The following is a 27385-nucleotide window of genomic DNA, read 5'->3' on the forward strand; positions in this document are numbered from 1 at the left end:
CTATTTCTGACTTCAACCCATACTACCTCAGTAGGCAGATACTCCACGAACTGCCTTTCTGCAGCTGTTATACTATCTCCAATTAACAATGCCACCCCCCCCCACCACCTCTTTTACCACCCTCCCTAATCTTATTGAAACATCTATAACCAGGTGCCTCCGGCAACCATTTCTGCCCCTCTTCTATCCAAGTTTCCGTGATGGCCACCACATCGTAGTCCCAAGTACTGATCCATGCCTTAAGTTCACCCATCTTATTCCTGATGCTTCTTGCGTTGAAGTATACACACTTCAACCCATCTCCGTGCCTGCAAGTACTCTCCTTTGTCAGTGTTCCCTTCCCCACTGCCTCATTACACGTTTTGGCATCCTGAATATCGGCTACCTTAGTTGCTGGACTACAAATCCGGTTCCCATTCCCCTGCCAAATTAGTTTAAACCCTCCCGAAGAGTACTAGAAAACCTCCCTCCCGTGATATTGGTACCCCTCTGGTTCAGATGCAACCCGTCCTGCTTGTACAGGTCCCACCTTTCCCAGAATGCGCTCCAATTATCCAAATACCTGAAGCCATCCCTCCTACACCATTCCTGCAGCCACGTGTTCAGCTGCACTCTCTCCCTATTCCTAGCCTCGCTATCACGTGGCACCGGCAACAAACCAGAGATGACAACTCTGTCTGTCCTGGCTTTTAACTTCCAGCCTAACTCCCTAAACTAGTTTATTACCTCCACACCCCTTTTCCTACCTACGTCATTGGTACCAATGTGCACCACGATTTCTGGCTGCTCCCCCTCCCCCTTAAGGATCCTGAAGATACGATCTGAGACATCCCTGGCCCTGGCACCCGGGAGGCAACATACCTTCCGGGAGTCTCGCTCGCGACCACAGAATCTCCTATCTATTCCCCTACCCATTGAATCTCCTCCTACTATTGCTTTTCTATTCTCTCCCCTTCCCTTCTGAGCCCCAGAGCCAGACTCAGTGCCAGAGACCTGGCCGCTAGGGCCTTCCCTCGGTAGGTCACCCCCCCCCCCCCCAACAGCATCCAAAACGGTATACTTGTTTTGAAGGGGAACGGCCACGAGGGATCCCTGCACTGTCTCCCTGTTTGTTTTCTTTCCCCTGACTGTAACCCAGCTATTCTTGTCCTGTACCTTGGGTGTGGTTACCTCCCTGTAACTCTTCTCAATCACCCCCTCTGCCTCCCGGATGATCCGAAGTTCATCCAGCTCCAGTTCCCTAACACGGTCTCTGAGGAGCTGGAGTGGGGTGCACTTGCTGCACGTGTAGTCAGCGGGGACACCGGTGGTATCCCTCACCAACCACATCCTACAGGAGGAGCATGCAACTGCCCTAGCGTCCATCCCCTCTGATCTGAATTCACAAAGAGATTTAAAGGGGGCAGGAAAAAGAAAAGATTAAACACCCGTTAGGCCCTTTAAAAAAAAATATATACACTGTTGCTACTCTCCCAAGTGAACCCTCTAAAATTGGTGATACTGTGAAATGATACAATGATAGTTTGCTGCCCCCAAAAAACGAAAGAAACACAAAAAATAAAATTTTAAAAATAAAAAATAAAAAAAACCCAAATCAAACAACTCTTACCTTACAGAATGTAGCTGCCCTGTGAACCAGCTGGAACTCCGCCCTCCAACTCTGTTCCCAGTCAGCTGCACTCTCTGTAAACCCCCGGCTCCCTTCACACTCTTTGAGGAAGTGTAGGAAATTAAATGAAAGGAGCACCTTGCTCCCTCCTCACCTAACACCCTCAGTCACCAAACCCTCACTATAGCACTCAAATGCACCCAAATTCAGCACTCAGTGCAAACTCAGATGCCGGATTGGACTGGGATGGGCACTGTGGGAAGTCTTACAACGCCAGGTTAAAGTCCCAACAAGTTTGTTTCGAATCACTAGTTTTCGGAGCGCAGCTCCTTTCTTAGGTGAATGTTCACTTGAGGAAGGAACTGCGCACCGAAAGCTAGGGATTCAAAACAAACCTGTTGGACTTCAACCTGGTTTTGTAAGACTTCTTAATGTGTCATAATGAGCTGTGAGTAATAAATAGTATTAAAATAGACTGCTGCTACATACACCTGGTCAGCCCTCAACAAAGGTTACGATACTGCCCTCCACAGCCTTCTGCTTGCTTCCAGGTTTCCTGACCTGTCTTCTTGGCTGCCATCTGCTTCTGTCTTTGTTCCCAAAAGGGTTTTTCTCTCTCTCTCTCTCTAAGCTCCGCCCACGCTTCAAACAAAGCTTCTCCCCTGAGGTAGTCAAACTTGAATATATTCCCTCTGATAGTGAGGCAAACACACCACAGCTCTACCTATCAACTTTGTTTCAACCAACACCACCCACACGGTCTTCCAGTGATCTGTTTTTCCCTCACCATTGTTTCCTCCCACTTGGGCCGTCTGTTTCCTGTTCCTAGTTTCGAACTTTTTTTTTGAACATGGAACATACAGTGCAGAAGGAGGCCATTCGGCCCATCGTGTCTGCACCGGCCCACTTAAGCACTCACTTCCCCCCTATCCCCGTAACTCAATAACCCCACCTGACCTTTTTGGTCACTAAGGGCAATTTATCATGGCCAATCCGCCTAACCTGCACGTCTTTGGACTGTGGGAGGAAACCGGAGCACCGGGAGTAAACCCACGCACACACGGGGAGAACGTGCAGACTCCGCACAGACAGTGACCCAGCGGGGAATCGCACCTGGGACCCAGGAGCAATGCTATCCACTTGTGCTACCGTGCTGCCCATTTGTTGCTCACCTTTGTTCTGCCATTAACACATTCTAATCTGTGCAACTATCGGTACACTTCTCAGCCTTAATCATCCCCATTTGCATTCCTTTTGTCTTTCTGTCCATGACATCTTAGTCAATTGCCACCTATTGCTGGCCCTCTATCCAGCCCCACTGCTCCATGTCCCCCACAACAGTATAAATCTGACCCCATTTCCAGTACTCTCCAGCTTTGACAAAGAGCCATCCAGACCCAAAACGTTAGCTCCCTTCTCTCTCCACATATACTGTCAGACCTGCTGCAATTGACTCGTATTTTCTACTTCTGTTTTACATTCCAGTATCCGCAATAATTTGCTTTTACCCCCCACATGGTCTTTGGTCAATTCAATTGTTGAGCTATTTTCTCAAAGAATATAAAATATGCTTCAACATCGTTCTCATCAAATCTTGGCAAGGCTTGCATATATTTAAACATGTCCCGACTAAACCTTTGACGAGGAGATATTTCTTCTTACCCTACAACTTCCTCAGCTCATGCCTTTGCCTCCAACACTTTAAGTTGTTGTTCTCCTTGCAGTGCCAATTTCACTCGCTCTTTCCTTTACATCTGCCGATGCTAATCTCTCTCTTCTGCCAAATTTGCCCATTCCACCTCCGTCTTATTCCTTTCCATTTCCCTTTGAAAATCCCTCTCTCTTCTAATTTTTCCCTTTCCAATTCTCTCACCAACTCAATTTATACACAGATACATAGGAAATAGGAGCAGGAGGAGGCCTTTTGGCCCTTCGAGCCTGCTCCGCCATTCATCACGATCATGGCTGATCATCCAACTCAATAGCCTAATCCTGTTTTCTCCCCATAGCCTTTGATCCCATTCTCCCCAAGTGCTATATCCAGCCGCCTTTTGAATATATTCAAAGTTTTAGCATCAACTACTTTCTGTGGTAATGAATTCCACAGGCTCACCACTCTTTGTGTGAAGCAATGTCTTCTTATCTCTGTCCGAAATGGTTTACCCTGAATCCTCAGGCTGTGACCCCTGGTTCTGGACACACCCATCATTGGTAACATCTTCCCTGCATCTACTCTATCTAGTCCTGTTAGAATTTTATAAATGTCTAAGAGATGCTCCCTCATTCTTCTGAACTCCAGCGAGAACAATCCCAACCTAGTCAATCTCTCCTCCTATGACAGTCCCGCCATCCCTGGAATCAGTCTGACAGTAAGAGTCCTTCCTCAGAAAAGGAGACCAAAACTGCACACAATACTCCAAGTGTGGCCTCACCAAGGCCCAGTGCAATTACAGCAACACATCCCTGCTTCTATACTCGAAACCTCTTGCAATGAAGGCCAACATACCATTAGCCTTCTTTACCGCCTGCTGCACCTGCATGCTTACCTTCAGCAAATGGTGCACAAGGACACCCCCTCCCCCAATTTACAACTATTCAGCTAGTAATCTGCCTTCCTGCTCTTGCTCCCAAAATGAATAACCTCACACTTATTCAAATTATACTGCATCTGCCATTGATTTGCCCACTCGCCCAACCTGTCCAGATCTTGCTGTAGGATCCCAGCATCCTCGTCACAGTTCACCCTCCCACCTAATTTGGTATCATCTGCAAACTTTGAGATGTTACATCTTGTTCCCTCATCCAAATCATTAATATATATTGTGAATAGCTGGGGTCCCAGCCCTGATCTCTGTGATACCCCACTGGTTACTGCCTGCCAATTTGAAAAGGACCCATTAATCCCTACACTTCGTTTTCTCTCTGCCAACCAGTTTTCTATCCACCTCAATACATTTCCCCCAATCCTATGCACTTTAATTTTGCACAATGATCTCTCCTACTGGACTTTGTCAAACGCCTTCTGAAAGTCCAAATATACCACATTGACTGGCTCCCTCTTGTCGACTGTACTGGCTGCCTCTTCAAAGAATTCCAACAGATTTGGCAAGCATGATTTTCCCTTCATAAATCCATGCTGACTCTGACTGATCCTGCCACTGCTTTCTAAATGTTCCGCTATAAAGTCCTTGATAATGAATTCAAGCATTTTCCCCACTACCCATGTTAGGCTTACTGGTCCCTGCTTTCCCTCTACCTCCCTTTTTGAATATTGGAGTGACGTGAGCTACCCCTTAATCGTCAGGGACAGATCCAGAGTCTATAGAATCCTGGAAGATGACCACCAATGCATCTACTATTTCCAGCGCCACCTCCTTAAGCACTCTGGGATGCAGATATTCAGGCCCTGGGGATTTATCCGCCTTCAATCCCATCAGTTTTCCCAGCACCATTTCTCTACTAATGTTGATCTCCCTCGGGTCTTCCCTCTCACTAAACCTTTCCTTCTCCAACATTTCTGGGATCTGATTTGTGTCCTCATTTGTGAAGACAGAACCAAAGTATGTATTCAATTGCTCAGCCATTTCTTTGTCCCTTATTATTCCCCTGTTTCTGGCTGTAGTGGGCCTACATTTCTCCTTACCAATCTCTTTCTCTTTACATATCTGTAGAAACTCTTAGTGTCAGTCTTTATGTTCCCTGCTAGCTTCCTTTTGTACTGTACTTATCCATTCACAATCAAATCTTCGTCCTTCTTTGCTGAATTCTAAACTGCTCCCAATCCTCTGAGCTATTATTTTTCTTGGCCAATCTGTACGCTTCTTCCTTGTATCGGATACTATTTCTAATTTCCTTTGTAAGCTATGGATTGGCCCTCTTACCCCGTTTGCTTTTGTGCCAGACAGTAATGAACAGTTGCTGTAGTTCCTCCATGCGTTCCTTGAATGTTTGCCATTGTCTATCCACTGTCATCCCTTTAAGTAACCCTCCCCAATCTATCAAGGCCAACTCACGCCTCATATCCTCCTAGTTCCCTTTATTAAGATTCAGGACCCTAATCTCCGAATCAACTACTTCACTCTCCACCTTGATAAGAAATTCTATCATGTTATGGTCGCTCATCCCCAAGAGGTCTCGTACAGCTAGATTGGCAGTGATTCCCTTCTCATTACACAGTACCCAGTCTAAGATGGCCTGCTCTCCAGATGGTTCCTCCACATATTGGTCAAGAAAACCATCCCGTATACACTCCAGGGATTCCTCCTCTAAGGCATTGTGGCTAATTTGATTTGCTCAATCTATGTGAAGATTAAAATCAGGCATGATCACCGATATTCCCTTATCACATGCATCTCTAATTTCTTGTTTAATGCCATTCCCAACCTCATCAGTGCAGTTTGGGGGTCAGTATATGACACCCACAAATGTTTTTTGTCCCTTGGTATTTTTCAACTCTACCCATACGGATTCCACATTGTCAGAGCTAATATCCTTTCTCACTATTGTGTTAATTTCCTCTTTGACCAGCAGTGCCACGCCACCACCTTTTCTTTTATGCCTGTCCTTCCTAAATACTGAGAACCCTGGGACATTCGGTTTATTTCTCTCAGTTTATACTGCATTTCCAATTGTTTCATTTTTAATTGGATTCAAGCTCATTCTAATGGGTTAGACTCTATTACTGATGAGTTCCAATATTGGGCTATGGCTTGTGTTATCTCTGCTTTCTTTGCCCGTTTTGGTAGTGCTAACTGCATTTTCTCTGCCAAACTCAACAGCTTTTTCTTTAGATTCCCTTTTTAAATCCCGCTGAGCGATTTCCTCCACCCCCAGGACATCTTTTAAAGCTGTAAGGGCCATCTCCAGTCACTCTCAATTCGATTTTTAAAACCCAAAAAGAATGCAATCAATCTATACACACACACACATACACTAAGTTTGAAGGTGCTGGCTATGAGCCCCAATTTGTTACAGACGCTTGGTCAGCCCTCAACATAAGATACTGAACCAGACATGTAACGTTTTTTAAATTTTAAGAATTTGCAGAAAAGATAGCTTTGTTCCAGGAGTGATGCTATCAGGAATTGGGCTTTACTATTTCATAAACAAAACTTTATTAAAACAAAAGAAAGCAATAATTAAACTTTCAAACTTCACAGTTCTAACACTAACAGATTATATGCAGTTTCTTAACTTAACTCCATAAGGTCCCATTAAACAACACTTGGCATTAAGATACAGCTCTTGTTCTACTTGGAAGGGCTTTCATTTAGGGAGCAATCTTTCTTCTGTTAGGACATCTCTTTTAGAATCATTTATAAAGTTTTCTCTGAGGCTGTTTGCATGACCTGTTCAAAGTCTGCTTACATCTTTAAGCTAGCAGGCTTCACGACCTGACTGGCTGCTCTCCACCGCATTCTGCATCCAGGCACCCTGACTTGTCTCTTTGGCTGGCCATCTGCTTCTGTCTTTGTTCCCAAAAGGATTTTCCTCTTTCGCTCTAAGCTCCGCCCCGCCCTTCAAACAAAGCTTCTCCCCTGAGGTGGTCAAACTTGAATCTATTCTCATTATTTGGCTGATAGCCTATTCCCATTTATACAAAAGGCCAGAGCTAGGCCATTCACAGGCAACTACCTTCTATTGATAGATCATCAGACTCTGTTAATGGGATAATGGCTGGTCATGCAGGAATGTCCCAAAAGACAATGGGCCTTTGGTGAATCACATTATGCATTCCCTAACGAGTTTAAGTCTGAACGGGAGCATGTAACTAAGCCAGGTATGGGCATTTCCCTTTGAGTTTGAGCAAACAACATTTTCCTTCAATCTATTTAAACCTTTAAATTGTCTGCTTCATTTTTGGGCCCCATTTCTGAACCAAAATTTCTAATATCTCCCTATCCTGATACTGCTCAGAAAGATTGTGTGACTACAAGGGGACATGGACCAACAGTCCATGATGCTGTGCTATGTCTGGATGAACTAGATATGGTTCCCAGGTATCTTCTCTGGTAGTGGATGACATTTTGAAGCTGGATCATGCAGTTCTGCTCTGGAAGGTCCCTGGCATTGCAAACTAATGCAAGCCTGTGCTCTGCACAGTACAGTATGATTTGAACATGTAAAGCCTTCCCATATAATATCAGTATTAACTTAACAACTTTGAAGTTAATTAGCTGGTAAAAACCCTTTTAGCCACAGGTCGCCTGATACACGGAAAGTGCTCATTGAAGAACCTGAGGCGAGAGAGTGCATATGCCACCTTTATTTCACTGGTATTGGTGTAAGTTTTAAAATTTCAGTTCAATGGCACTTTTCAACTAACCCTAATCTTACAGTATGAAAGCTTGTCCAGGGAAGAGACCCACAGAAATGGCCTATAATTGTGCAATTGAGATGAGGAAGATAGAATTAGTCTTGAATACTGGATGTCAATCTCGTATCAAATCTAAACATCTAGCTTTAAAATGGCACAACTCCACTGACTTGCAATGTTTGTACGCTGTAGTATAATCAGAAGAGTTCTCCAGGTATTCGGTAGCACCGTGGTTAGCACTGCTGCCTCAGTGCCAGGGTTCGATTTTGGCCTTGGGTGACTGTGTGGAGTTTGCATGTTCTCCTCATGTCTGCGTAGGTTTCCTCCCACAGTCCAAAGAAGTGCAGGTTTGGTGGGGTTACAGAGATAGGGCGGGGGAGTGCTCTTTTGGAGGGTGGGTACAGACCCGATTGGCGGAATGGCTTCCTGCACTGGAGGGATTCGTGGTAACTATTCCTTTGGACTGGTTTAGCACAGTGGCCTAAATCGCTGGCTTTTAAAGCAGGCCAGCAGCACGGTTCGATTCCCGTACCAGCCTCCCTGAACAGGCGCCGGAATGTGGCGACTAGGGGCTTTTCACAGTAACTTCATTTGAAGCCTACTTGTGACAATAAGCGATTTTCATTTCATTTCATTTCACTTGTTTGCAGGAAAGTGGAACCAGAAGGGGTTGGTGACAACAAGCAGGATGGCTGAAGCAATTGTCATCCTTTTTGTAACTAACTTTAAATTTGCATGAAATGGTGTATGAGTAATTTGGATTTAAGCTGAATATTGATTGCCTCTCGGGGATACATAACATAATGGGGCAGCACGGTAGGACAGTGGGTAGCACTGTTGCCTCACAGCTCCAGGGTCCCAGGTTGGATTCCCGGCTTGGGTCACTGTCTGTGTGGAGTCTGCACGTTCTCCCCACTTCTGCATGATTTCCTCCGGGTACACCGGTTCCCTCCCACAGGCCCCAAAAGACGTGCTGTTAGTTAATTTGGACATTCTGAATTCTCCCTCGGTGTACCCGAACAGGTTCCGGAATGTGACGACTAGGGGTTTTTCACAGCAACTTCATTGCAGTGTTAATGTAAGCCTACTTGTGACAATAAAAATTATTAATATAACTGTCAATGAACTAACACCGATTGAACCTTCGCTCTCGTATTTTTGACTGGGTATGTATAGAACTATTAAATGAAATAAATGGCTTTGTGCCAGCCCCCCTATAGAAGAGGGATTAAATTCATTTTACTTTGTGTATTGTATGAAGTAGTCGTGGGGGTGCAGTACTTGGAAAGCCATGGTCCTTGCATTGAAAGATAATGTTGCCCTGGAGAAAGAAAAAAAAAGGGCAGATTTGACCACCATAAATCTCAAAAAGTGCTTTCCAGTCATTGAAGTACTTTTGGAATGTAGCCACTCTAGTCAGAAATGCAGCAGCTAACTTGCTCACACCAAATTCCCACAAGCAACAATGCGATAATGATAAGTTAATTTGTTTTTGTGATCGGGGTGGCAAAGTGGTACAGTGGTTAGCACTGCTGCCTCACGGCGCCAAGGACCCAAGCTCGATCCCGGCTCTGGGTCACTGCCCGTATGAGTTTGCACATTCTTCCCGTGTCTGCGTGGATCTCACCCCCACAACCCAAAGATGTGCAGGATAGGTGGATTGGCCATGCTAAATTGCCCCTTAACTGGAAGACAAAAAGAATTGGGTACTTTAAATTGATTTAAAAAGGATGATATGTTTTTTGTAGCGTTGATTGAGGAATGAATCTTCGTCAGCAGCTCCGCTGCTCCTTTCCAAAATCACTCCTGCCACAGAACAGAAGGCTATGAGGATCAGTTGCACATGTGGCTACACATGCACAGATTTGTATGTTTATTCTTTCATGAGATGTGGGTGTCGATGGCAAGGCCAGCATTTGTTGTCCACCTCTAATTGTCCTTGGCCTGAGTGGCTTGCCCAGTCCTTTGCTGTGGGTCTGGAGTCACAGGTAGGCCAGACCACGTAAGGATGACAGGTGGCAGATTTTCTTCCCTATAGGAGATTAGAATCATAGAATCCTTTCAGTACAGAAGGAGGCCATTCAGCCCATCGAGTCTGCACCGACCCTCTGAAAGATCACCCTAGCAAACCCATTTCCCCACCCTATCCCCGTAACCCCACCAAACCTACGCATCTTTGAATACTAAGGGACAATTTAGCATGGCCAATACCCTTAACCTGCACGTCTGTGGGAGGTAACCGGAGTTCCCAGAGGAAACCCAGACACTGAGAAAGTCCAAACTCCACACAGACAGTCACCCAAGGCTGGAATTGAACCTAGGTCCTTGGCGCTGTCAGGCAGCAGGGCTAACCACTGTGCCACCGTGCTGCCCACTAGTGAGCCAGATGTTTTTTTGCGACACTTGACCGTTCCAGATTTTTTAAATTTTTTTTATTGAATTGAAATTTCACCATCAGCCGTGGTGGAATTCTAAACCAGGTCCCCAAAGCATTACTGGATCTGTATTACTAGTCCAGACAATACCACTATGCCACTACCTCCCCATTTTATGTGGACTGTTTTGCTTATGGGCCAGTTTAGTATTGCAGAAAGGCCAATTTAATTCTGAACTTCAACCACTTAACTTTTTTTAAACTTTTGATTTATTGGAATAAGTGAACAAGTTGGAAAGTCTTTGTGCAGGGAGTTCCTAAACAGTACAATTGGCTCAGTTGGTAAATGGTGTCAGCTTCTCCTCGGGCCATAGATGGGTTAGGGTCCATGAATCATGGTTTCATGGGTGAAGATTATTTTTACTTAATATTTTATTCAAAATATCTTTCTATTCATTTTTTTTAACCAATGGTGAAACTCTACAGTTAAGAATATATAGTTTTGGTTTCCAAGACTGGCTCTCGTCCATACTAATTGGTTGCTGGTGAAGGAACTATCTATTTTTGCCATTACAACAAACTGACTTAAAATAGTTGCTCTCCGAGTAGTTGCAATGATTTTGTTGCAAAGACCGTTCTAAGACAGCAGCTTGCAAACCAAAATGCATAATTCAGTGATAAAGTAGAGCTGTACTTAAACGCATCTCTTTAAAATGCTTGACGCTGCTATTGCATCTGTGCAGGAAATGCTCCCCTCCTGTGTTATGGCACAAATAAATGCAGCACTTTGTAATGCTGCAATGGCTACTTGTTTTAAATGCCCAGCTCTGAGGAAAGAGTTTTCGTTTAAAATCTCATCCAAAAGATGATGCCTCTGGACTGCACGAGAATGTCAGCTTTGATCTTTACATTTAAATCCTGTAGTGGCACTTCAACCCACAACCTTCTGACTTGAGGCAAACTACCAACTGAACCATGGCTGACACACATGTGTAGCAAAGGCAAAAATACCGTGGGTACTGAATGTCTAACATAAACAAAGTGCTGGCAAAACTCAGCAGGTGTATGACAGCATCTGTGGAAGGGGAGAAAGAGTCCAGTATGACTCTGCTCCTGAAAGCTGCCAGACCTGCTGCATTTTTCCAGCACTTTGTTTTTATAACAAAACAGAGGCCTTGGTCAGGTACAGATGCTTTTATGCTGATGAAGGTGGGCAAAAAGTGTGCCGGTTTCATGCGTTTTCACTGGAAAGTCCAGCTGCACAATCGCTGACTGGATTTCTGTGGTGTTTTCCACCATTATGCTGGTTTGCCAGTCTCTGTAAGCTTTAGGGAATCCATTGTCATGAGGAAGCAGTAACATCAGTGAATGATTGGAAAGCTATGTTTTAAGTGCCTTACATATACTTTTTTAAAATATATTTGTACATGATATGTGGGCGTTGCTGGCTCGGCCAGCATTTATTGCCCATCCCTATTTGCCCTTGAGACGGTGGCGGTGAGCTGCCTTCTTAAACCGCAGCAGTCCCTGAGATGTAGGTACACCCACTGTACTGTTTGGGGAGGGAGTTGCAGATTTTGACACACTGACTGAAAGAATGGTGATATAGATCCAAGTCAAGACGTTGAGTGGCTTGGAGGGAACTTGCACTTGGTGGTGTTCCCACATATCTACTGTCCTTGTCCTGTAACGGTTGAGGGTTTGGAAGGTGCTCTCTGATGAGCCTTGATTAATTCTTGCAATGCATCCTGCAGATGGTACACTACTGCCAGTGTGCATCAGTGCAAATTTTGGGCAGCATAGTGACACAGTGGTTAGTACCAGGGACCCGGGTTCAATTCCGACCACTGGTGACTGTCTGTGTGGAGTTTATACGTTCTCCCCGTGTCTGCGTGGGTTTCCTCCGGGTGCTCTGCTTTCCTCCCACTGTCCAAACATGTGCAGGTTAGATGGGATTGGCTGTGCAAAATTGGCCCCAAGTGGAGTTACGGAGATAGTATGTGATTTGGGCCTCGGTAGGGTGCTCTTTCAGAGGGTCGGTGTAACTCGATGGGCCGAATCCTAGGGATTCTATGAGTAGTGGAAGGAGTGAATGTTTGTGGATGCCAATCAAGTGGGTTGCTTTGGCCTGGATGGTGTTAGAGTTTCTTGAGTGTTGAAACTGTTCTCATCCAGGGAAATGGAGAAATGTGAGAAATATGAGAATGACTAGAGCGAGGGTAGGTCCGATCAAGGACAGTAGCGGGAGATTGTGTATTGAGTCTGAAGAGATAGGAGAGGTCTTGAACGAGTACTTTTCTTCTGTATTTACAAATGAGAGGGGCGATATTGTTGGAGAGGACAGTGTGAAACAGATTGGTAAGCTCGAGGAAATACTTGTTAGGAAGGAAGATGTGTTGGGCATTTTGAAAAACTTGAGGATAGACAAGTCCCCCGGGCCTGACGGGATATATCCAAGGATTCTATGGGAAGCAAGAGATGAAATTGCAGAGCCGTTGGCAATGATCTTTTCGTCCTCACTGTCAACAGGGGTGGTACCAGGGGATTGGAGAGTGGCGAATGTCGTGCCCCTGTTCAAAAAAGGGACTAGGGATAACCCTGGGAATTACAGGCCAGTTAGCCTTACTTCGGTGGTAGGCAAAGTAATGGAAAGGGTACTGAAGGATAGGATTTCTGAGCATCTGGAAAGACACTGCTTGATTAGGGATAGTCAGCACGGATTTGTGAGGGGTAGGTCTTGCCTTACAAATCTTATTGAATTCTTTGAGGAGGTGACCAAGCATGTGGATGAAGGTAAAGCAGTGGATGTAGTGTACATGGATTTTAGTAAGGCATTTGATAAAGTTCCCCATGGTAGGCTTATGCAGAAAGTAAGGAGGCATGGGATAGTGGGAAATTTGGCCAGTTGGATAACGAACTGGCTAACCGATAGAAGTCAGAGAGTGGTGGTGGATGGCAAATATTCAGCCTGGATCCCAGTTACCAGTGGCGTACCGCAGGGATCAGTTCTGGGTCCTCTGCTGTTTGTGATTTTCATTAATGACTTGGATGAGGGAGTTGAAGGGTGGGTCAGTAAATTTGCAGACGATACGAAGATTGGTGGAGTTGTGGATAGTAAGGAGGGCTGTTGTCGGCTGCAAAGAGACATAGATAGGATGCAGAGCTGGGCTGAGCAGTGGCAGATGGAGTTTAACCCTGAAAAGTGTGAGGTTGTCCATTTTGGAAGGACAAATATGAATGCGGAATACAGGGTTAACGGTAGAGTTCTTGGCAATGTGGAGGAGCAGAGAGATCTTGGGGTCTATGTTCATACATCTTTGAAAGTTGCCACTCAAGTGGATAGAGCTGTGAAGAAGGCCTATGGTGTGCTTGCGTTCATTAACAGAGGGATTGAATTTAAGAGCCGTGAGGTGACGATGCAGCTGTACAAAACTTTGGTAAGGCCACATTTGGAGTACTGTGTACAGTTCTGGTCGCCTCATTTTAGGAAGGATGTGGAAGCTTTGGAAAAGGTGCAAAGAAGATTTACCAGGATGTTGCCTGGAATGGAGAGTAGGTCTTACGAGGAAAGGTTGAGGGTGCTAGGCCTTTTCTCATTAGAACGGAGAAGGATGAGGGGCGACTTGATAGAGGTTTATAAGATGATCAGGGGAATAGATAGAGTAGACAGTCAGAGACTTTGTCCCCGGGTGGAACAAACCATTACAAGGGGACATAACTTTAAGGTGAAAGGTGGAAGATATAGGAGGGATATCAGAGGTAGGTTCTTTACCCAGAGAGTAGTGGGGGCATGGAATGCACTGCCTGTGGAAGTAGTTGAGTCGGAAACATTAGGGACCTTCAAGCAGCTATTGGATAGGTACATGGATTACGGTTAAATGATATAGTGTAGATTTATTTGTTCTCAAGGGCAGCACGGTAGCATTGTGGATAGCACAATTGCTTCACAGCTCCAGGGTCCCAGGTTCGATTCCGGCTTGGGTCACTGTCTGTGCGGAGTCTGCACGTCCTCCCCGTGTCTGCGTGGGTTTCCTCCGGGTGCTCCGGTTTCCTCCCACAATCCAAAGATGTGCGGGTTAGGTGAATTGGCCAATGATAAATTGCCCTTAATGTCCAAATTGCCCTTGGTGTTGGGTGGAGGTGTTGAGTTTGGGTAGGGTGCTCTTTCCAAGAGCCGGTGCAGACTCAAAGGGCCGAATGGCCTCCTTCTGCACTGTAAATTCATTGATAATCTATGATTAATCTAGGACAAAGGTTCGGCACAACATCATGGGCCGAAGGGCCTGTTCTGTGCTGTATTTTCCATGTTCTATGTTCATTCCGTCACAATCCTGACTTATGCCTTGTAGATGGAAGACAAACTTGGACAAGAAGGGGGGGGGGGGGAGGGAGATGTCAAGAGGTGTGATACTTGATGCAGAGTTCCTCTGGACTACTCTTTAGTAACAGTATTTATATGGCTGGTTCAGATTTTGCTTATTGTTAACCCTAGTATGTTGATAGTGGCAAATTCAGTAATACCATTGAATGTCTAGGGGTGCTGATTAGATTCTCCTCAAATTGGAGATGGCAATTGCGTGACATGAATGTTACTTGCTCCTTGTCAGTCCAAGTTTGATTATTGTCCCGGTCTTGCTGTATTTGGACATGGATTGCCTAAGTATCTGAGGAGTTATAATTAGAGCTGAACATTGTGCAGTCATCCGTAAACATCCCAACTTCTGATGGAAAGAACGTAATTGATGAAACAGATGAAGATGGTTGGACCTAGGGCACTATGATGAGCATCTCTTGCAATAATGTCCTGGAGCTGAGATGATTAACCTCCCAACACCCATGACCATCTTCCATTGTGCCAGGTATGTCTCTAACCAGCAGAGGGTTTTTCCCTTAATTCCCTTTGACTCAGCTTTTCTAGAGCCCCTTGAGGCCACAATCGATCAAATGCTGCTTTGGTATAAAGGGCAGTCACTCTCATCTCACCTCTGCCATTCAGCTCTTCTGTCCATGTTTGAATCAAGGCTGTAGTGAGGCCAGGAGCTGAGTGACCCTGGCGGATCCCAAACTGAGAGTCCATCAGCAGGTTATTGCAAAGCAAGTGCCACTCTTATAGCACTGTTGATGACCCCCTTCCATCACTTTATTGATGGTTGAGAGTAGACTGATAGGGTGGTTATTGACTGGATCGGATTTGACCTGTTCCTTATTTACAGGATATATCTGGGCAATTTTCCACATTGCCGGGTCGATGCGAGTGTTGTAGCTGTACTGGAACAACTTGTCTAGGGGCACAGCAGGCTCTGAGCACCAGTCTTCAGGGCTATACCATTGCCAGAATCTTGTCAAGTCATTTCTGAATGTCACGTGGCTTGCATCAAATTGGCTGAAGTATGGCAATGTGGCATCTATTTCGGTGTGTCAGACGCAGCTGATCAAAAAGGGTGTGGAACAAATAAATTTGACAAGAAAGCTGAAGAGGATAAACGGATGCTGGGATATGCTTCTGACCAAAAAGAATTGGGAGATATGGGCAGAGATTGTCTGTTCTCCACCACTGGGATCGGGAATCCAATCGGGCGGAGAATGGAGTGTCGACCGAAAAATGGGATCAGCGCCGGACGGAGACCCATCCCCAGCCTCATCTCCTGTGCTGTCGCCCGTAGTGGACTACCTGTCCCGTATTGGCAGAAACATGCAGAGTGCTTCCCAAGAGTTCCTGCAGGTTGAGTGAACTCAGGCTCTGGGTGAGGACCTGACCCCTGGAATCTTTCCCCCTCTGCCCCTACCAGCCCGGTAAAACCTGAAGGTTGCCAAAGCAACCAAGTGGATTCACTTCTTCTTTTGTAATCATAGAAAGTACTTTGCATTGTTGAAGAGGTGAGGAGCTGTCAATCATAGCAAGAGTGTTTATAAACATTGTGGTTAGGATCAATGTGTTACTTGAGATGCATTAAAGTGTGAAGGGAAAGATAAGTAAACAAACCCCCTATCAGCAGTGTCTGAACCATTAAGCTGTCAGTCATAGACAGGAGAAAGGTTTTACTCTGTAAAATTGATTGGATGATTACCATTTCAAAGAGTCACAGGGGTTTGAAGCCTGTTTAAGTATTGAGGGCTTTCTCAAAGGCTCTGGCACTTCCTAAAGCTGCAGTTTCAAAGGCATAGTGCTGAGGGAGCAGATGTTAGGAAAGGGAAAGTGTTCCTGCATTGATTCTTCACTGAACTGCCTCGACTGCTCATCATTTATCAGGCAGAGCAGTTCAGGGTGAGGAAACCACTTCCGTTTAAAAAGTCTGGACAGGAAGATGCTGTTGAACAGAGGGCTGCCTGAGATCACAGTGCCAAGGATGGCCCAAGGCTTGGAAGGGCAGTCCAGACAAGGGGCCCCCATCCTCGGGGAACGTTCCGGGCCAAGGCCTCACCCACAGCCCGGGCCGCATATGCCCGTGGGGTAGCCTGCTCTGCAGCTTGACAGTGGCAGAGGGGCACATTAGTAATGGGATGAACCCAATGATCTCCCTTGGGGTCCATCACGCCAGGCTGGGGTGTCAGTGCCAGGGACAGTGCACTGTTGCCAATGCAAGGGGGCGAAGACTGAAGGGGAGGCTGGGGGGTTGGCTGAAGTGGGGGGGCTGGTGGAGTCGGATCACCCTTCTGGGTTTGTGATGGAATGTGGGTGGAGACGAGATGGGGGTTACCCGCTCTTCCCATGGTGGGGGGGGGGGGGGGGGGGGGGGGGAGGGTAGTAGCGCTTGGAGTTTGGAATGGAGAATTGCACCCATTATGTAAAGATGAGATTGTAATCAACTAAATAGGCCTGGGGGTCTTTACTGCTCTTAAAGATATGTTATTTGGTGAATTAAAACACAAGTTAAACTGGTTGTGACTGAAAATGCAAACTTCAATATTAAATTTGCTCTGTTATAATAGTGACCAAGGACTGCAAGGTTATTATCAAGAAAGACTGAACAGAGAAAGGAGAAGGTAGAGGGGCTGATCAAAATGATGTAGGGGGTTTGATCCGATAAATGTAAAGTAGATGCTTCCACTTGTGGGGAAATGAGGAATTCAAAAATCCAACTGAGGAATTCAGGAGAAATGTCTTCAGGGGAAGTGAGATTACAGAACTTTGGTATAGTCGAGACAATTAGCTGAAATGCATTCTAAAGGAAGGCAGATAAGTATGAGGGAGAAAAAAAATTCAAGGATATGCTATTAATATTATATATGTATTCATCAAGTAGAGCAAGAGGAAGCTCATGTTGAGCATGGACCAGTTGAGTTGAATGGCCTGAATGGTAAGATAAAAATTGTTTACATGTATTGCAAAGGAACTGCTAAGCTATGGAAATTTATTTTAGGGCAAAACTATAATGAAAGCAATATTAGAAAGCAATCAGTTTGATTATTGCCAGATGTTTTGGCATATAATAGATTTCTTTCCCCCTCCAGCTTTGTGAAGCAGCATCATTGTGTAAACACAGTTTCTTAAGCTTATTTGTAGTGCAGCAGAATGCTATGAATGGTTTCATGTTTGCTCGGAAAAACGTGGCTCTGAAAACCTTGTTTGCTTAAAATTGTTGCTTTTCTGACTCATGTTCCATTGCACAAATTTAGATTAAAAGTTCCTTTAATAATCACTGGGATTAATTTTTTTGGGAATCTTGTTAGGCTGCCGACACACATTACCATATGGCAGCGATACAATAGTGCCAAGCAAGTTTTTCTTTTCTGGAAGGCAGTATTGCAGTTGAATATGCTGCATAATTAATTGTGTATCTAATTAGGAATTAATGTGCTTAAAAATTCTATCTTTGGAAGAGTTTAATTATGGATAGTCCTATCATAGAACCAGGCCTTTTGACATTTTAAGACTATAACTGTTCTTGTCATCCCCTGAACCAGTTCCTTTTTTCAAGCAGTTATTTAATTTTCCTGTAGAAGAATTGTGGACTCTTACTTCAGTAGCCATTTACGGCAGAGACTTTTGCATGCTGACCACTCTTTGTAGAACCCCCCCACCTCAATCTCACCTTTAACGCTAGGCTATTTCACATCATGAGTTATAATAAATCATTCATTTTAGACACACGCAACATTTTTAATAGTGGGTGTTCAATGTTTTATTAATTTTAAAATATTTATTTTTTAAACAGAGATAAAGGTTCAGATGCATCATGGAGAAATGACCAGGAGCCACCAAGAGAGGTGAGTTGATTCCAGTTGATTTGGTTTCTTCCCTGGTTTGTTCCAGCTCAGTAAACATATTGTGTGACTCAAGATAAAGGCACAAAAATATCACCAATAACCTTTCATGAGCTGTGTAGATCTATTAAGGGATAGGTTAGGACTGTGGGAGGAAACCCACGCGGACACTGGGAGAACGTACAAACTCCACACATTCACCCAAGGCCAAAATTGCACCCTGGACCCTGGTGCTGTGAGACAGCAGTGCTAACCACTGTGCCACCGTGCCGGCCCCTGGGCTCCATGTTTGAATCCCTCGAAAGAAGTTCCAAGTCCTGCTGCAGTACCAAAACTGCTCTTTTCAAAGTCACAAATTACATCCTATGTGACTGCGAAAAAAGTAAACTTTTTGCCCTTGTCCTTCTGAATCTGCCAGCAACCTCTGACTTGGCTGATCACATCATTCTCTTTCAAAGCAGACCCAACATTGTCCAGTTGGAACTGTTGTCACTGGGCTTTATATTTAACTAATTGTAGCCATTGGCGTTCATTTCAACTTGAACACAGTCACCACAGGTGTCTTCCTTGGCCCCCTCCTATTCTGCTATTTCTCATCCATATGGTGACATCATCTGAAAGCAACATCAATTTTCACACATCGCTGATGATATTCAGTTCTCTTGACCAATATTTCGTCTAAGCTGCATGCTTGAGCAGAAACTCAGCATTTTCTGTCCAGGCTAAGCAAGTAAGGTCCGGGGCCTTCAGATTACTATTTGTGCATGGCCATGCAAAAAATCAAAGTTAAAGGGCCACACATGACAAAAATAGCAGAAGCATTGTTTTTGACCCCTCCACCAACTCTATTGCTCCAGGCTGTTTCTCCAACATCTAGAACTGGATGAGCAGAAACGTTCTCCAGCTGAATAATGGAAGATTGAATCCAGTGTCTGGGATCCAGAGCATAAATGCTACATAGCTAGAAAGCCAGCAACTTCATCCCTCTTCCTGGCTAATGTCTGATTCTGAACAAGACTAAGTGCGACCTTGATATCATACTTGACCCTGAGATAAGCTTCCAATCAGATATCTACTCCATCACCTTTACCTCAACATGTCCACTCGTCCCTATCCTTGTAATCGCCTCCAGCCCACAACCTTCCAAAATACCTGTGATCCTCTAATTGTGACCTCCTGTACATCCCTGCTTTTAATCACTACACCCTTGTTGACTGTCTTTAGCTACCTGGCCCCTAAGCTACTATATTTCTTCACCTCTCTCTCTCTCCCTCCCCCACCCTCCCAACAACCCTTTCTAGCTCACTTTTCTCTTTTAAAACACTCCTTGAAACCTAAATCTGTGACCAAGTTTTTGGTCATTTGCATTAATATCTTTCCGCACTTTTGGTTTCATTTTCTTTCTTAATTCCCCTGTGAAATGTCTTGGGTATTTTATTGTGATAAAGATTTAGGGGAGATAATATTAGCAATGGGTGGGGAAGTTGCTGAGGCAGAGTTTATGCTTTTCTGGAAGGTACCATGAGAAAATGGAACCCAAGACCTTGGTGGTATCTTTATCCATGGCACTCCTAATGGGGAAGTGTTGAATGTCCTCCCCAAGGAGGCTTTTGAGGTGGGAGGGCGCAACATTATTATCTGGCTCAATGGTTCTGAACAATGACAAGTCTTGAAATACTCATGAGAAAAACCACAATCTGAAATCTGCTGAGAAAAAAAACTGCAGCTCTTTTCAACCGTATAACAGTATCAGACACTGCTATACTTTCAACAATTGAAGCTTCACCCTATTTCAAACTTTTAAACCTTGTTCATATAAACAGATAGATTAAATAATAACTTACTATAACCTTAAAGATGCAAATCAAAGCTAACACTCCACTTCAGCCTTTGTAAACAGATCCCTGCTGAGTAATCCATTAGTAAGCCTTGAAGCTCAGCCAAGCATTTGTGTGGGAAGGTGGCAGATGGGACTTAGCCATTTTCCCACCTCTACGCCAGTTGATTCTAGAGCGGCAAGGCTTGTGGATGGCCTTGGCATCCGGCTGCCAGTTGAAGTCCTTATGTGGGCAATTAATGCCCTATCCCAATGCCGCTGGTATTCAATCTGGAGTAGGAGGGGATTCACCATACAGGAATTCAAAATGCACAGGATTTTCTTGCATACACCTAAGGGAGGTCCTTCATTCAAAGGCATTCCGTACCTGATTGTAGGACGGTGGCATCAGATAGGTGGGGATGGGGGTCTAGGAAAGGCCCATTGCTGTCCACTTCAGTGGCTAATGAGCACTTAATGTGGTAGGCCTTCCTTAAATAATGCTAATCAATGCAAAGCAGAAAAAGACATATAGAGTACAGCTTTGACAAAGAGTCATCGGACTCGAAACGTCAGCTCTTTTCTCTCTCTACAGATGCTGCTAGACTTGCTGAGATTTTCCAGCATTTTCTCTTTCGTTCCATGTAGAGTACTAAAACTGCCACACAAGCAAAATAGAATTAAGGAGGGAAGAAGCAGAAATGGGAAGAAAGACACTAAATGGATAAAATACAGAGCTGGTAGGAACCCGGTAGAGGCTGATAAGGGGGTCATGTGATGAGAGTGCGGGGGTTTTCTCGAGCTTCAGCTCTGTTCATCTTTTAATCCGTCTTTTCATGCTTGTGCACGTTTCTATTTCGTCTTTTCTTGGTTTACAAAGGCATTTTGACACATACACATAAAATGAATCAGGAGAACAACAGAACAATTCAAGAAACAACCACACTCCACTTACTCCCCTGACACCAACCCCATCTTGCTTACAGTCTTCCCCATTTTAATCGTCTTATTCCCCCTGCCCCTCCACCACCCGCTGACCCTTCAATCCTCTTTTAAGAAATCAATAATCAGCTTCCACCTCTGGTTGAACTCCTCTGCTGACCCCCTCAAAGCGAACTTGACATTCTCCAACCTCAGGAATCCTGCCAGGTCACTCACCCACACTCCCACTTTCGTGCGGCTCAGAGTCTCGCCACCACAGCAAATTCCATCTCTGCGCTATCAGGGAGGCAAAGGTCAAAGCATTGGCCTCTCTCATCCTCTGGATTTGCGGATCTTCTGACACCCCAAATATCGCCACCTCTGGACTCGGAACCACCCCCACACCCAGCACCCCGGACATCATGTCCGAGACCCGCTGCCAGGACCCCTCAATCACGGACATGCCCAGAATATGCGGACCTGATTCGCGGGCCACCCCGCACACACCTATCCTCTACCCCCTCAAAGAACCTACTCATCCATGCCACCGTCACATGAGCCCTATGTACCACCTTGAACTGGATGAGGTTTAGCCTCGCACATGACGAGGACGCGTTCACCCTCTGCTTGGCCTCTGCCCACGGCTCAGCCCCCACCTCCTCTTCCAGTCCCCTCCTCCCATTTACGCTTAATATCCCCACGAGGGCTCCCTCCCACTCCATCAACCCCTTATAGACATCAGTAACCTTCTCCTCCCCTATTTTGTCCTTCGACAGCACCTTGTCCTGCAACCCCAGGGCGGCAGCCCAGTAATGGATGGCACGTCTCGCCCTACAAAGTCCTGAACCAGCAGGTACCTAAAGCCATTCCCCCTGGGCAATTCTTACACTGCCACCAGGTCCTCCAGCCCCGCAAATTTGCCACGTATAAAAAAAGTTGCCAAAGCACTCAATCCCAGCCTGCCGCCATCCCCTAAACCTTTCATCCAGCCATGCAAACCTATGGTTATTACAGATCAGCGCCACACGAGGCACTCTGCAGCCCCAAATGCTGCCTCCACTGCCCCCTGCACCCTTCGGGCCGACACCATCACTGGGCTCACGGAGTGCCTGACCAGCAAGAGCAGTAAGGGCACCAACAACAAAGCCCTGAAACATCTTGCGCAACACAAAACATCAATCCGGGAGTACACCCGGTGCTCATGGGAGAAGTGTGAAAACTCCTTCGCCCTTGGCCTCCCAAAGCTCCACGGTCCCGTCTCCCCCAACCCCCCACCCAGCCATGCCCTTCATAAACCCCTTCAGCTCCTTTGCCACTGCTGACACCCTTGACAACTTGGGACTCGACCGATCCAAGCCAGGATCTTTGACTGTGTTACAATCACCCTCTATAACCAACCGATGCGAGTCCGAGTCCGGGATCTTCCCCAACACCCGCCTTATAAAATCCATGTCATCCCAATTCAAAGCATAAACCAGAACTACCGGCATCCCCGTCAACCTCCCACTAACCATCACATATTTCCCCCTCGGATCAGCCACAATATTTGCCACCTCGAACGAAACCAGCTGATTAACCAGCACCGCCACCCACCTTGTCTTCATAGCCAGCCCCGAATGAAACATCTGCCCCACCCATCCCTTTCTCAGCCTCGTTTGGTCCCCCATCTTCAGGTGCGTCTCCTGCTAAAATGCCATGTCTGCCTTCAGACTCCTCAAATGTGTGAACACAAGCGACCCATTCAATACCCTCCCGTTCCATGATGTGACCAGCCTGGTTCTGGGGGGGGGGGGGGGGGGGGGCTCCCCCCCCCCGCCCCCTTCTCTACTGATCAGCCATATCTGTTTTTGAGCTAGCCCCCCCCCTGCCCACGACCCTCCAGGCCCGCCCTCAGATGTCCACCGCCATCGATCCCTTCCCAACTGCGCCAGACCAACCACACCCATGGCAGCACCCCCCCCCCCCCCCCCGCCCCCGAACAAAAAACCAACTCCACCTCCAAGTATAAAAAGTGAGTACAAATGGGTAATAGTTGCATAATTTGAGAAACACTTCTTGTGCCAAAAGTCTTTACAGCTGAGTCGCATGCAGCATATCAGTCAATTGTTTTCTTTGATAGCTACTGTAACAATTCTGCCTCCATGACAATCTGAAATGAATGCTCCTACCAAATGCTTTAATGTTATGCTCCCAGCAAAGGTAAATTTCAAAAATAACAGAAATGGTCTACAAAATTCTTTATCTATCCAATCTATATGCAAATGTCAACACTCAATAGAGAATTCCTTTTGAACATTTTATCAGAATGATTTTATAACTGCAGTCAAAGGCTTTGCGCACAAGTCACTGAGAATAAATATACTTGACTTAGAAATAAACTTGGGGTGAAACAGAATTATCCTTCACTCAAGCCTCACTGAAGTTATTTTAAAAAGCTGATCTGCTCATCCAAGCTATCAGACAACAATGTCCGAGCAAAGCAAAAGCAAAATGAAGGTCAAAGCAATGAATCCCAGTAAGTATTTTACAAATATTAATATATTTCTAATTCTCAGGAAATGCTTTTAAAATTTTACAAACATGTCTGCTCATTTTTCAAAATGTTGAGAATTGTATTTGGTTTGTCAATTGATTTAATAAATTGCACTTGGAAACACCTCGATGTTATGAAACCATCCTTAATTCATCATGGAAAAGGTCGATCAAAAAGCAAGTAATCTTTAAATCTTGTAAATGTGATTGGTAAAATCTGGCTTTGATATGAAATGTTACATAACCCTTCCTCTCAAAAGGTATTAGGGACCATAAATTCCTCTGCAACCATTAAATTATGCAGAACTTGAAACAGTGTCCATAGAGAAATGATGCAATGATAACTCACGTGCTTTGGCAACTTGTTTCCTTATTAAAAGCAGCTCTAGCTAGGGCCATCTTATTGCAAGTATTGACTCACTTAGGACACAAGTTCCCAAATACTTTGTTGAGGCAGAGTTCCACATCACGTGTGTGTCTGACTCTTGCCAAGAATCAGTCTTGAATCAACTGTAATTTCTGGACTGTAATATAAGATTTTAACAAAGCGCTTAAAAATAATTTACGAATGCACTCAACTTAAAAGTTTTGTTTCAAGCTGACGGATTCCCAGATATAAATCAGTCGCAAAGTTTCTCTGCATTACTTCTAACTACAGGAGAGTAACCACCACTGCACCGGATATTTCGAAATGTACTCTCCGATGAAAACTTTTATGTTAGGATAGGAACTGAATTGCATCTACCCAAATTAATTTATAATCTTACACCAGGCATCTGATATGAGACCGGAGAGTAAACCACTGCATCAGCTACTCTGCTCCCTCAATCAGTGAAATTATCACTCCTGTCACATATTTCTTACATGCCTGACACATAATTCATTAAATTTAGTCAGATACTAGTCTGAGGAAATACGTTAGGTGTTATAATGATATAATGGTAAAACAACCAATTAAATCAATTTTAGTTCCTTGGCCTGACAATCGGCAGTTTTTATTGGTCAAAAAGTAATCCAGATGGGAATGAGCTGATGCTTGTCCAGCATAATAATGGTTTTTTGAAGCCACCCTGGTCACCCCTTTGTTCACAGGACGGTGCATCTCTTCTTAAGAACGATAATGCCATCCATCAACACCAGAAAAGACATTTTGAACAATTTCTCAACTGTGAATCCACAGCGGCAGCTGATGACTCTGTGGTAGAATCTATTTGTCTAAGGACTGGGAGGAACTTGCTATCAATCGCTCAGAATAGCGACACGATATGACTACAACTGTCTTGAGTGGAAGATCTAAAACAGATGCCTGCAATAGTGGGACCATGGTCAAGTTTGTGCAATAGCCCCATACTATTTATAATCTGCCTGACAATGGCTATTTACCTCATCAGAGATCAACTGCCATTTGGTATGGGTATTAAATATCACCTAACCACCTTGGTCACTTCCATGCCATAGTCAGACATGATTTACTGTTTGAAAATGACTGCAGTATCATTGCCCACTCTGCACTAGATTTAGCAGTTGCTCTCGATCACTTTAATTCTGCATAGAAGAAACTCAACCTGTCCTTGAATGTTGAGAAAACAAACCTCATATCACCCCATACCCAATCAGCCAAATATTCTACATCCCATACAGGAATCTGGAATCTGTTGAGCACGTCCTATACCATGGCAGCCACTTCTATCTTTGAAGAAGAAATCAACACAGATTAGCTGGGCCAATTCAGCCTTCTGCAAACAACAACAGCGAGTGTTTGATAAGAAAAGCCTAGTTAACAGAAGTCCTAGTGTACAGAGCAGTTGGTGCCTCCATTTTCCTGTATTGTAGTCAGCTCCACAAGCTTTCAGCCAAAACCCCTGCAAAATCAACTTCGAAGGACTGAATGCTGTGTCCAGATGGCTGAAATGGCTCTCTCCCACCAGGTCCAGTTTTCTCATCTCTCAAATAGTCAACGATCCAGCAGAGTGCAAAGAAAATGCTTTAACAACACTCTGAAGCATTGCAGCATTGGCATTAATGACTGGGAGGAACTTGCCATTAATCGTTCAGAATGGCGACAACCTGTCCAATCAAGCTGCATCACGTTTTGAGTCACAATGCCTTAATGAGGAAACAGAGCGGCAGCAGAATCAGAAACAAACAGATCCCAATATCTCATGGGTAACCCTGCCCCATGTTCCCAAATATCTACGGTCAAGAAACAGTCAGTTCAATCGCATGAAGATCCATGCTAGAACTCTGCACTGAGTAACACCATCCTTGAATCTGGGGACAGCTGATGACAACAAATACTCTTGATCTTAATTTAATAAGGTCGAGCAAGAGATAATCTAATCATGAAAATATTAAATATTTAGGCTGGAACATTACTAAATTAATTGGTAGACACATTTAATTGCTCTTTTTAATGAAGTGACAAGTACACTTTTAATTGTCCATTCAATCAAATAACCGTCTTGTGGATATACAGGTTTCCAAGGTAAAAGTGCTCAGAAAACATTTCTTTATTTCCAGGGATTTCAATGAAAACAGTGAAGGTTTCAAAATATTGCAAAAATCTAATATTTGATATTTTGACACAAGAGCATTGAGCTATGGCAGATAAATATAGCTGTGGGATGCTAGCTATGCCTCATTTTATATTGATAAGTGCATTCAGGACATGCTCGTTAACTGTTGTTTGCTTAAAGTAAAATTCTAGTGTGTCATTGCAATGTTCATTGAGGTCATTCAGCAAAGAACTACATGGCTAGATCAAGTAACACAAGAAAAAAGTAACAGTCCTTGCAGTAAAACTGCACGCTGGGTTAGATATATCAGCCTTCCCAAGAGGGCTTGGAAGCTGGGGGTAGGAGGAGGTGTGAAATGTCAGGAAAGGATGCAGCGTGGAGTCCCCATTCTCCTCCATCCCCCATGGCATTTAGCAGCAGTGGGGAAGGCGGAGGAGGATGGCCCATCTGTCCAGAGACCAATTGTGACACTTAAATGGCCAATTAAGGGCCGCTTGTAGCCATTGCTGCCATTTTAGAAACATGAAGCCGGGCCCTCTGCCCTGGAGTCAGAGTGTCTACTGACAGCCCCACTGTTGGCTTAGGGAAGGAGTATATGCATACCAGGAACAATGCTGCCCCCCCCCCCCAACACTGCCACTACCAACTCTCACATCCCCCTTCGATTGCCTGAATGGCCCCAGCGATCCCAGATCCCACTCACCTAGTTGTGATATGAACGTTTATTGCTGCTTCCTGCTGGCCCACCGATTGGTCAGCAGCTCCTGGGGTTTCAGATGTTTAACAGAATGGGGTGACAATAACTAATTACTTCTGGATAGGGCTAAAATGTGGCAAGGGGAGCCCAAAAGCCAGGATAGGTAGCACTGGCCTTCCAACCTGTCGTTTGGGCCCCCACCGCCCTTGACTAAATTCACTTCGCTATGTTCATGAGATGGACCCAACATGGACCCACCTTGAACCAGACATTAGCATGCTAATCCAAATTTTTCTTTCATCAAGGAAACGGTATCAAAATTCCAGATAAATTACAGCAGTATACAATCAGAGCAGAAAATTGCAACATGACATACAATAAGGAAATAAAACTGTGGGG

General features: G+C 44.9%; 1 protein-coding gene across 1 annotated transcript in view; it reads left to right on the top strand.

Annotated features, from left to right (window-relative positions):
* The window catches only part of naf1 (nuclear assembly factor 1 homolog (S. cerevisiae)), a 543280-nt gene that overhangs the window by 270694 nt on the left and 245201 nt on the right, over positions 1-27385 (top strand). Inside the window, exon 7 of the mRNA XM_072496154.1 lies at positions 18456-18507. Within this exon, the coding sequence (XP_072352255.1) occupies positions 18456-18507 (52 nt within the window). The remainder of the gene's footprint in view (positions 1-18455; positions 18508-27385) is intronic.

Source organism: Scyliorhinus torazame, chromosome 3, assembly GCF_047496885.1.
Source record: "Scyliorhinus torazame isolate Kashiwa2021f chromosome 3, sScyTor2.1, whole genome shotgun sequence".
In the NCBI taxonomy this organism is placed as follows: Eukaryota; Metazoa; Chordata; class Chondrichthyes; order Carcharhiniformes; family Scyliorhinidae; genus Scyliorhinus; species Scyliorhinus torazame.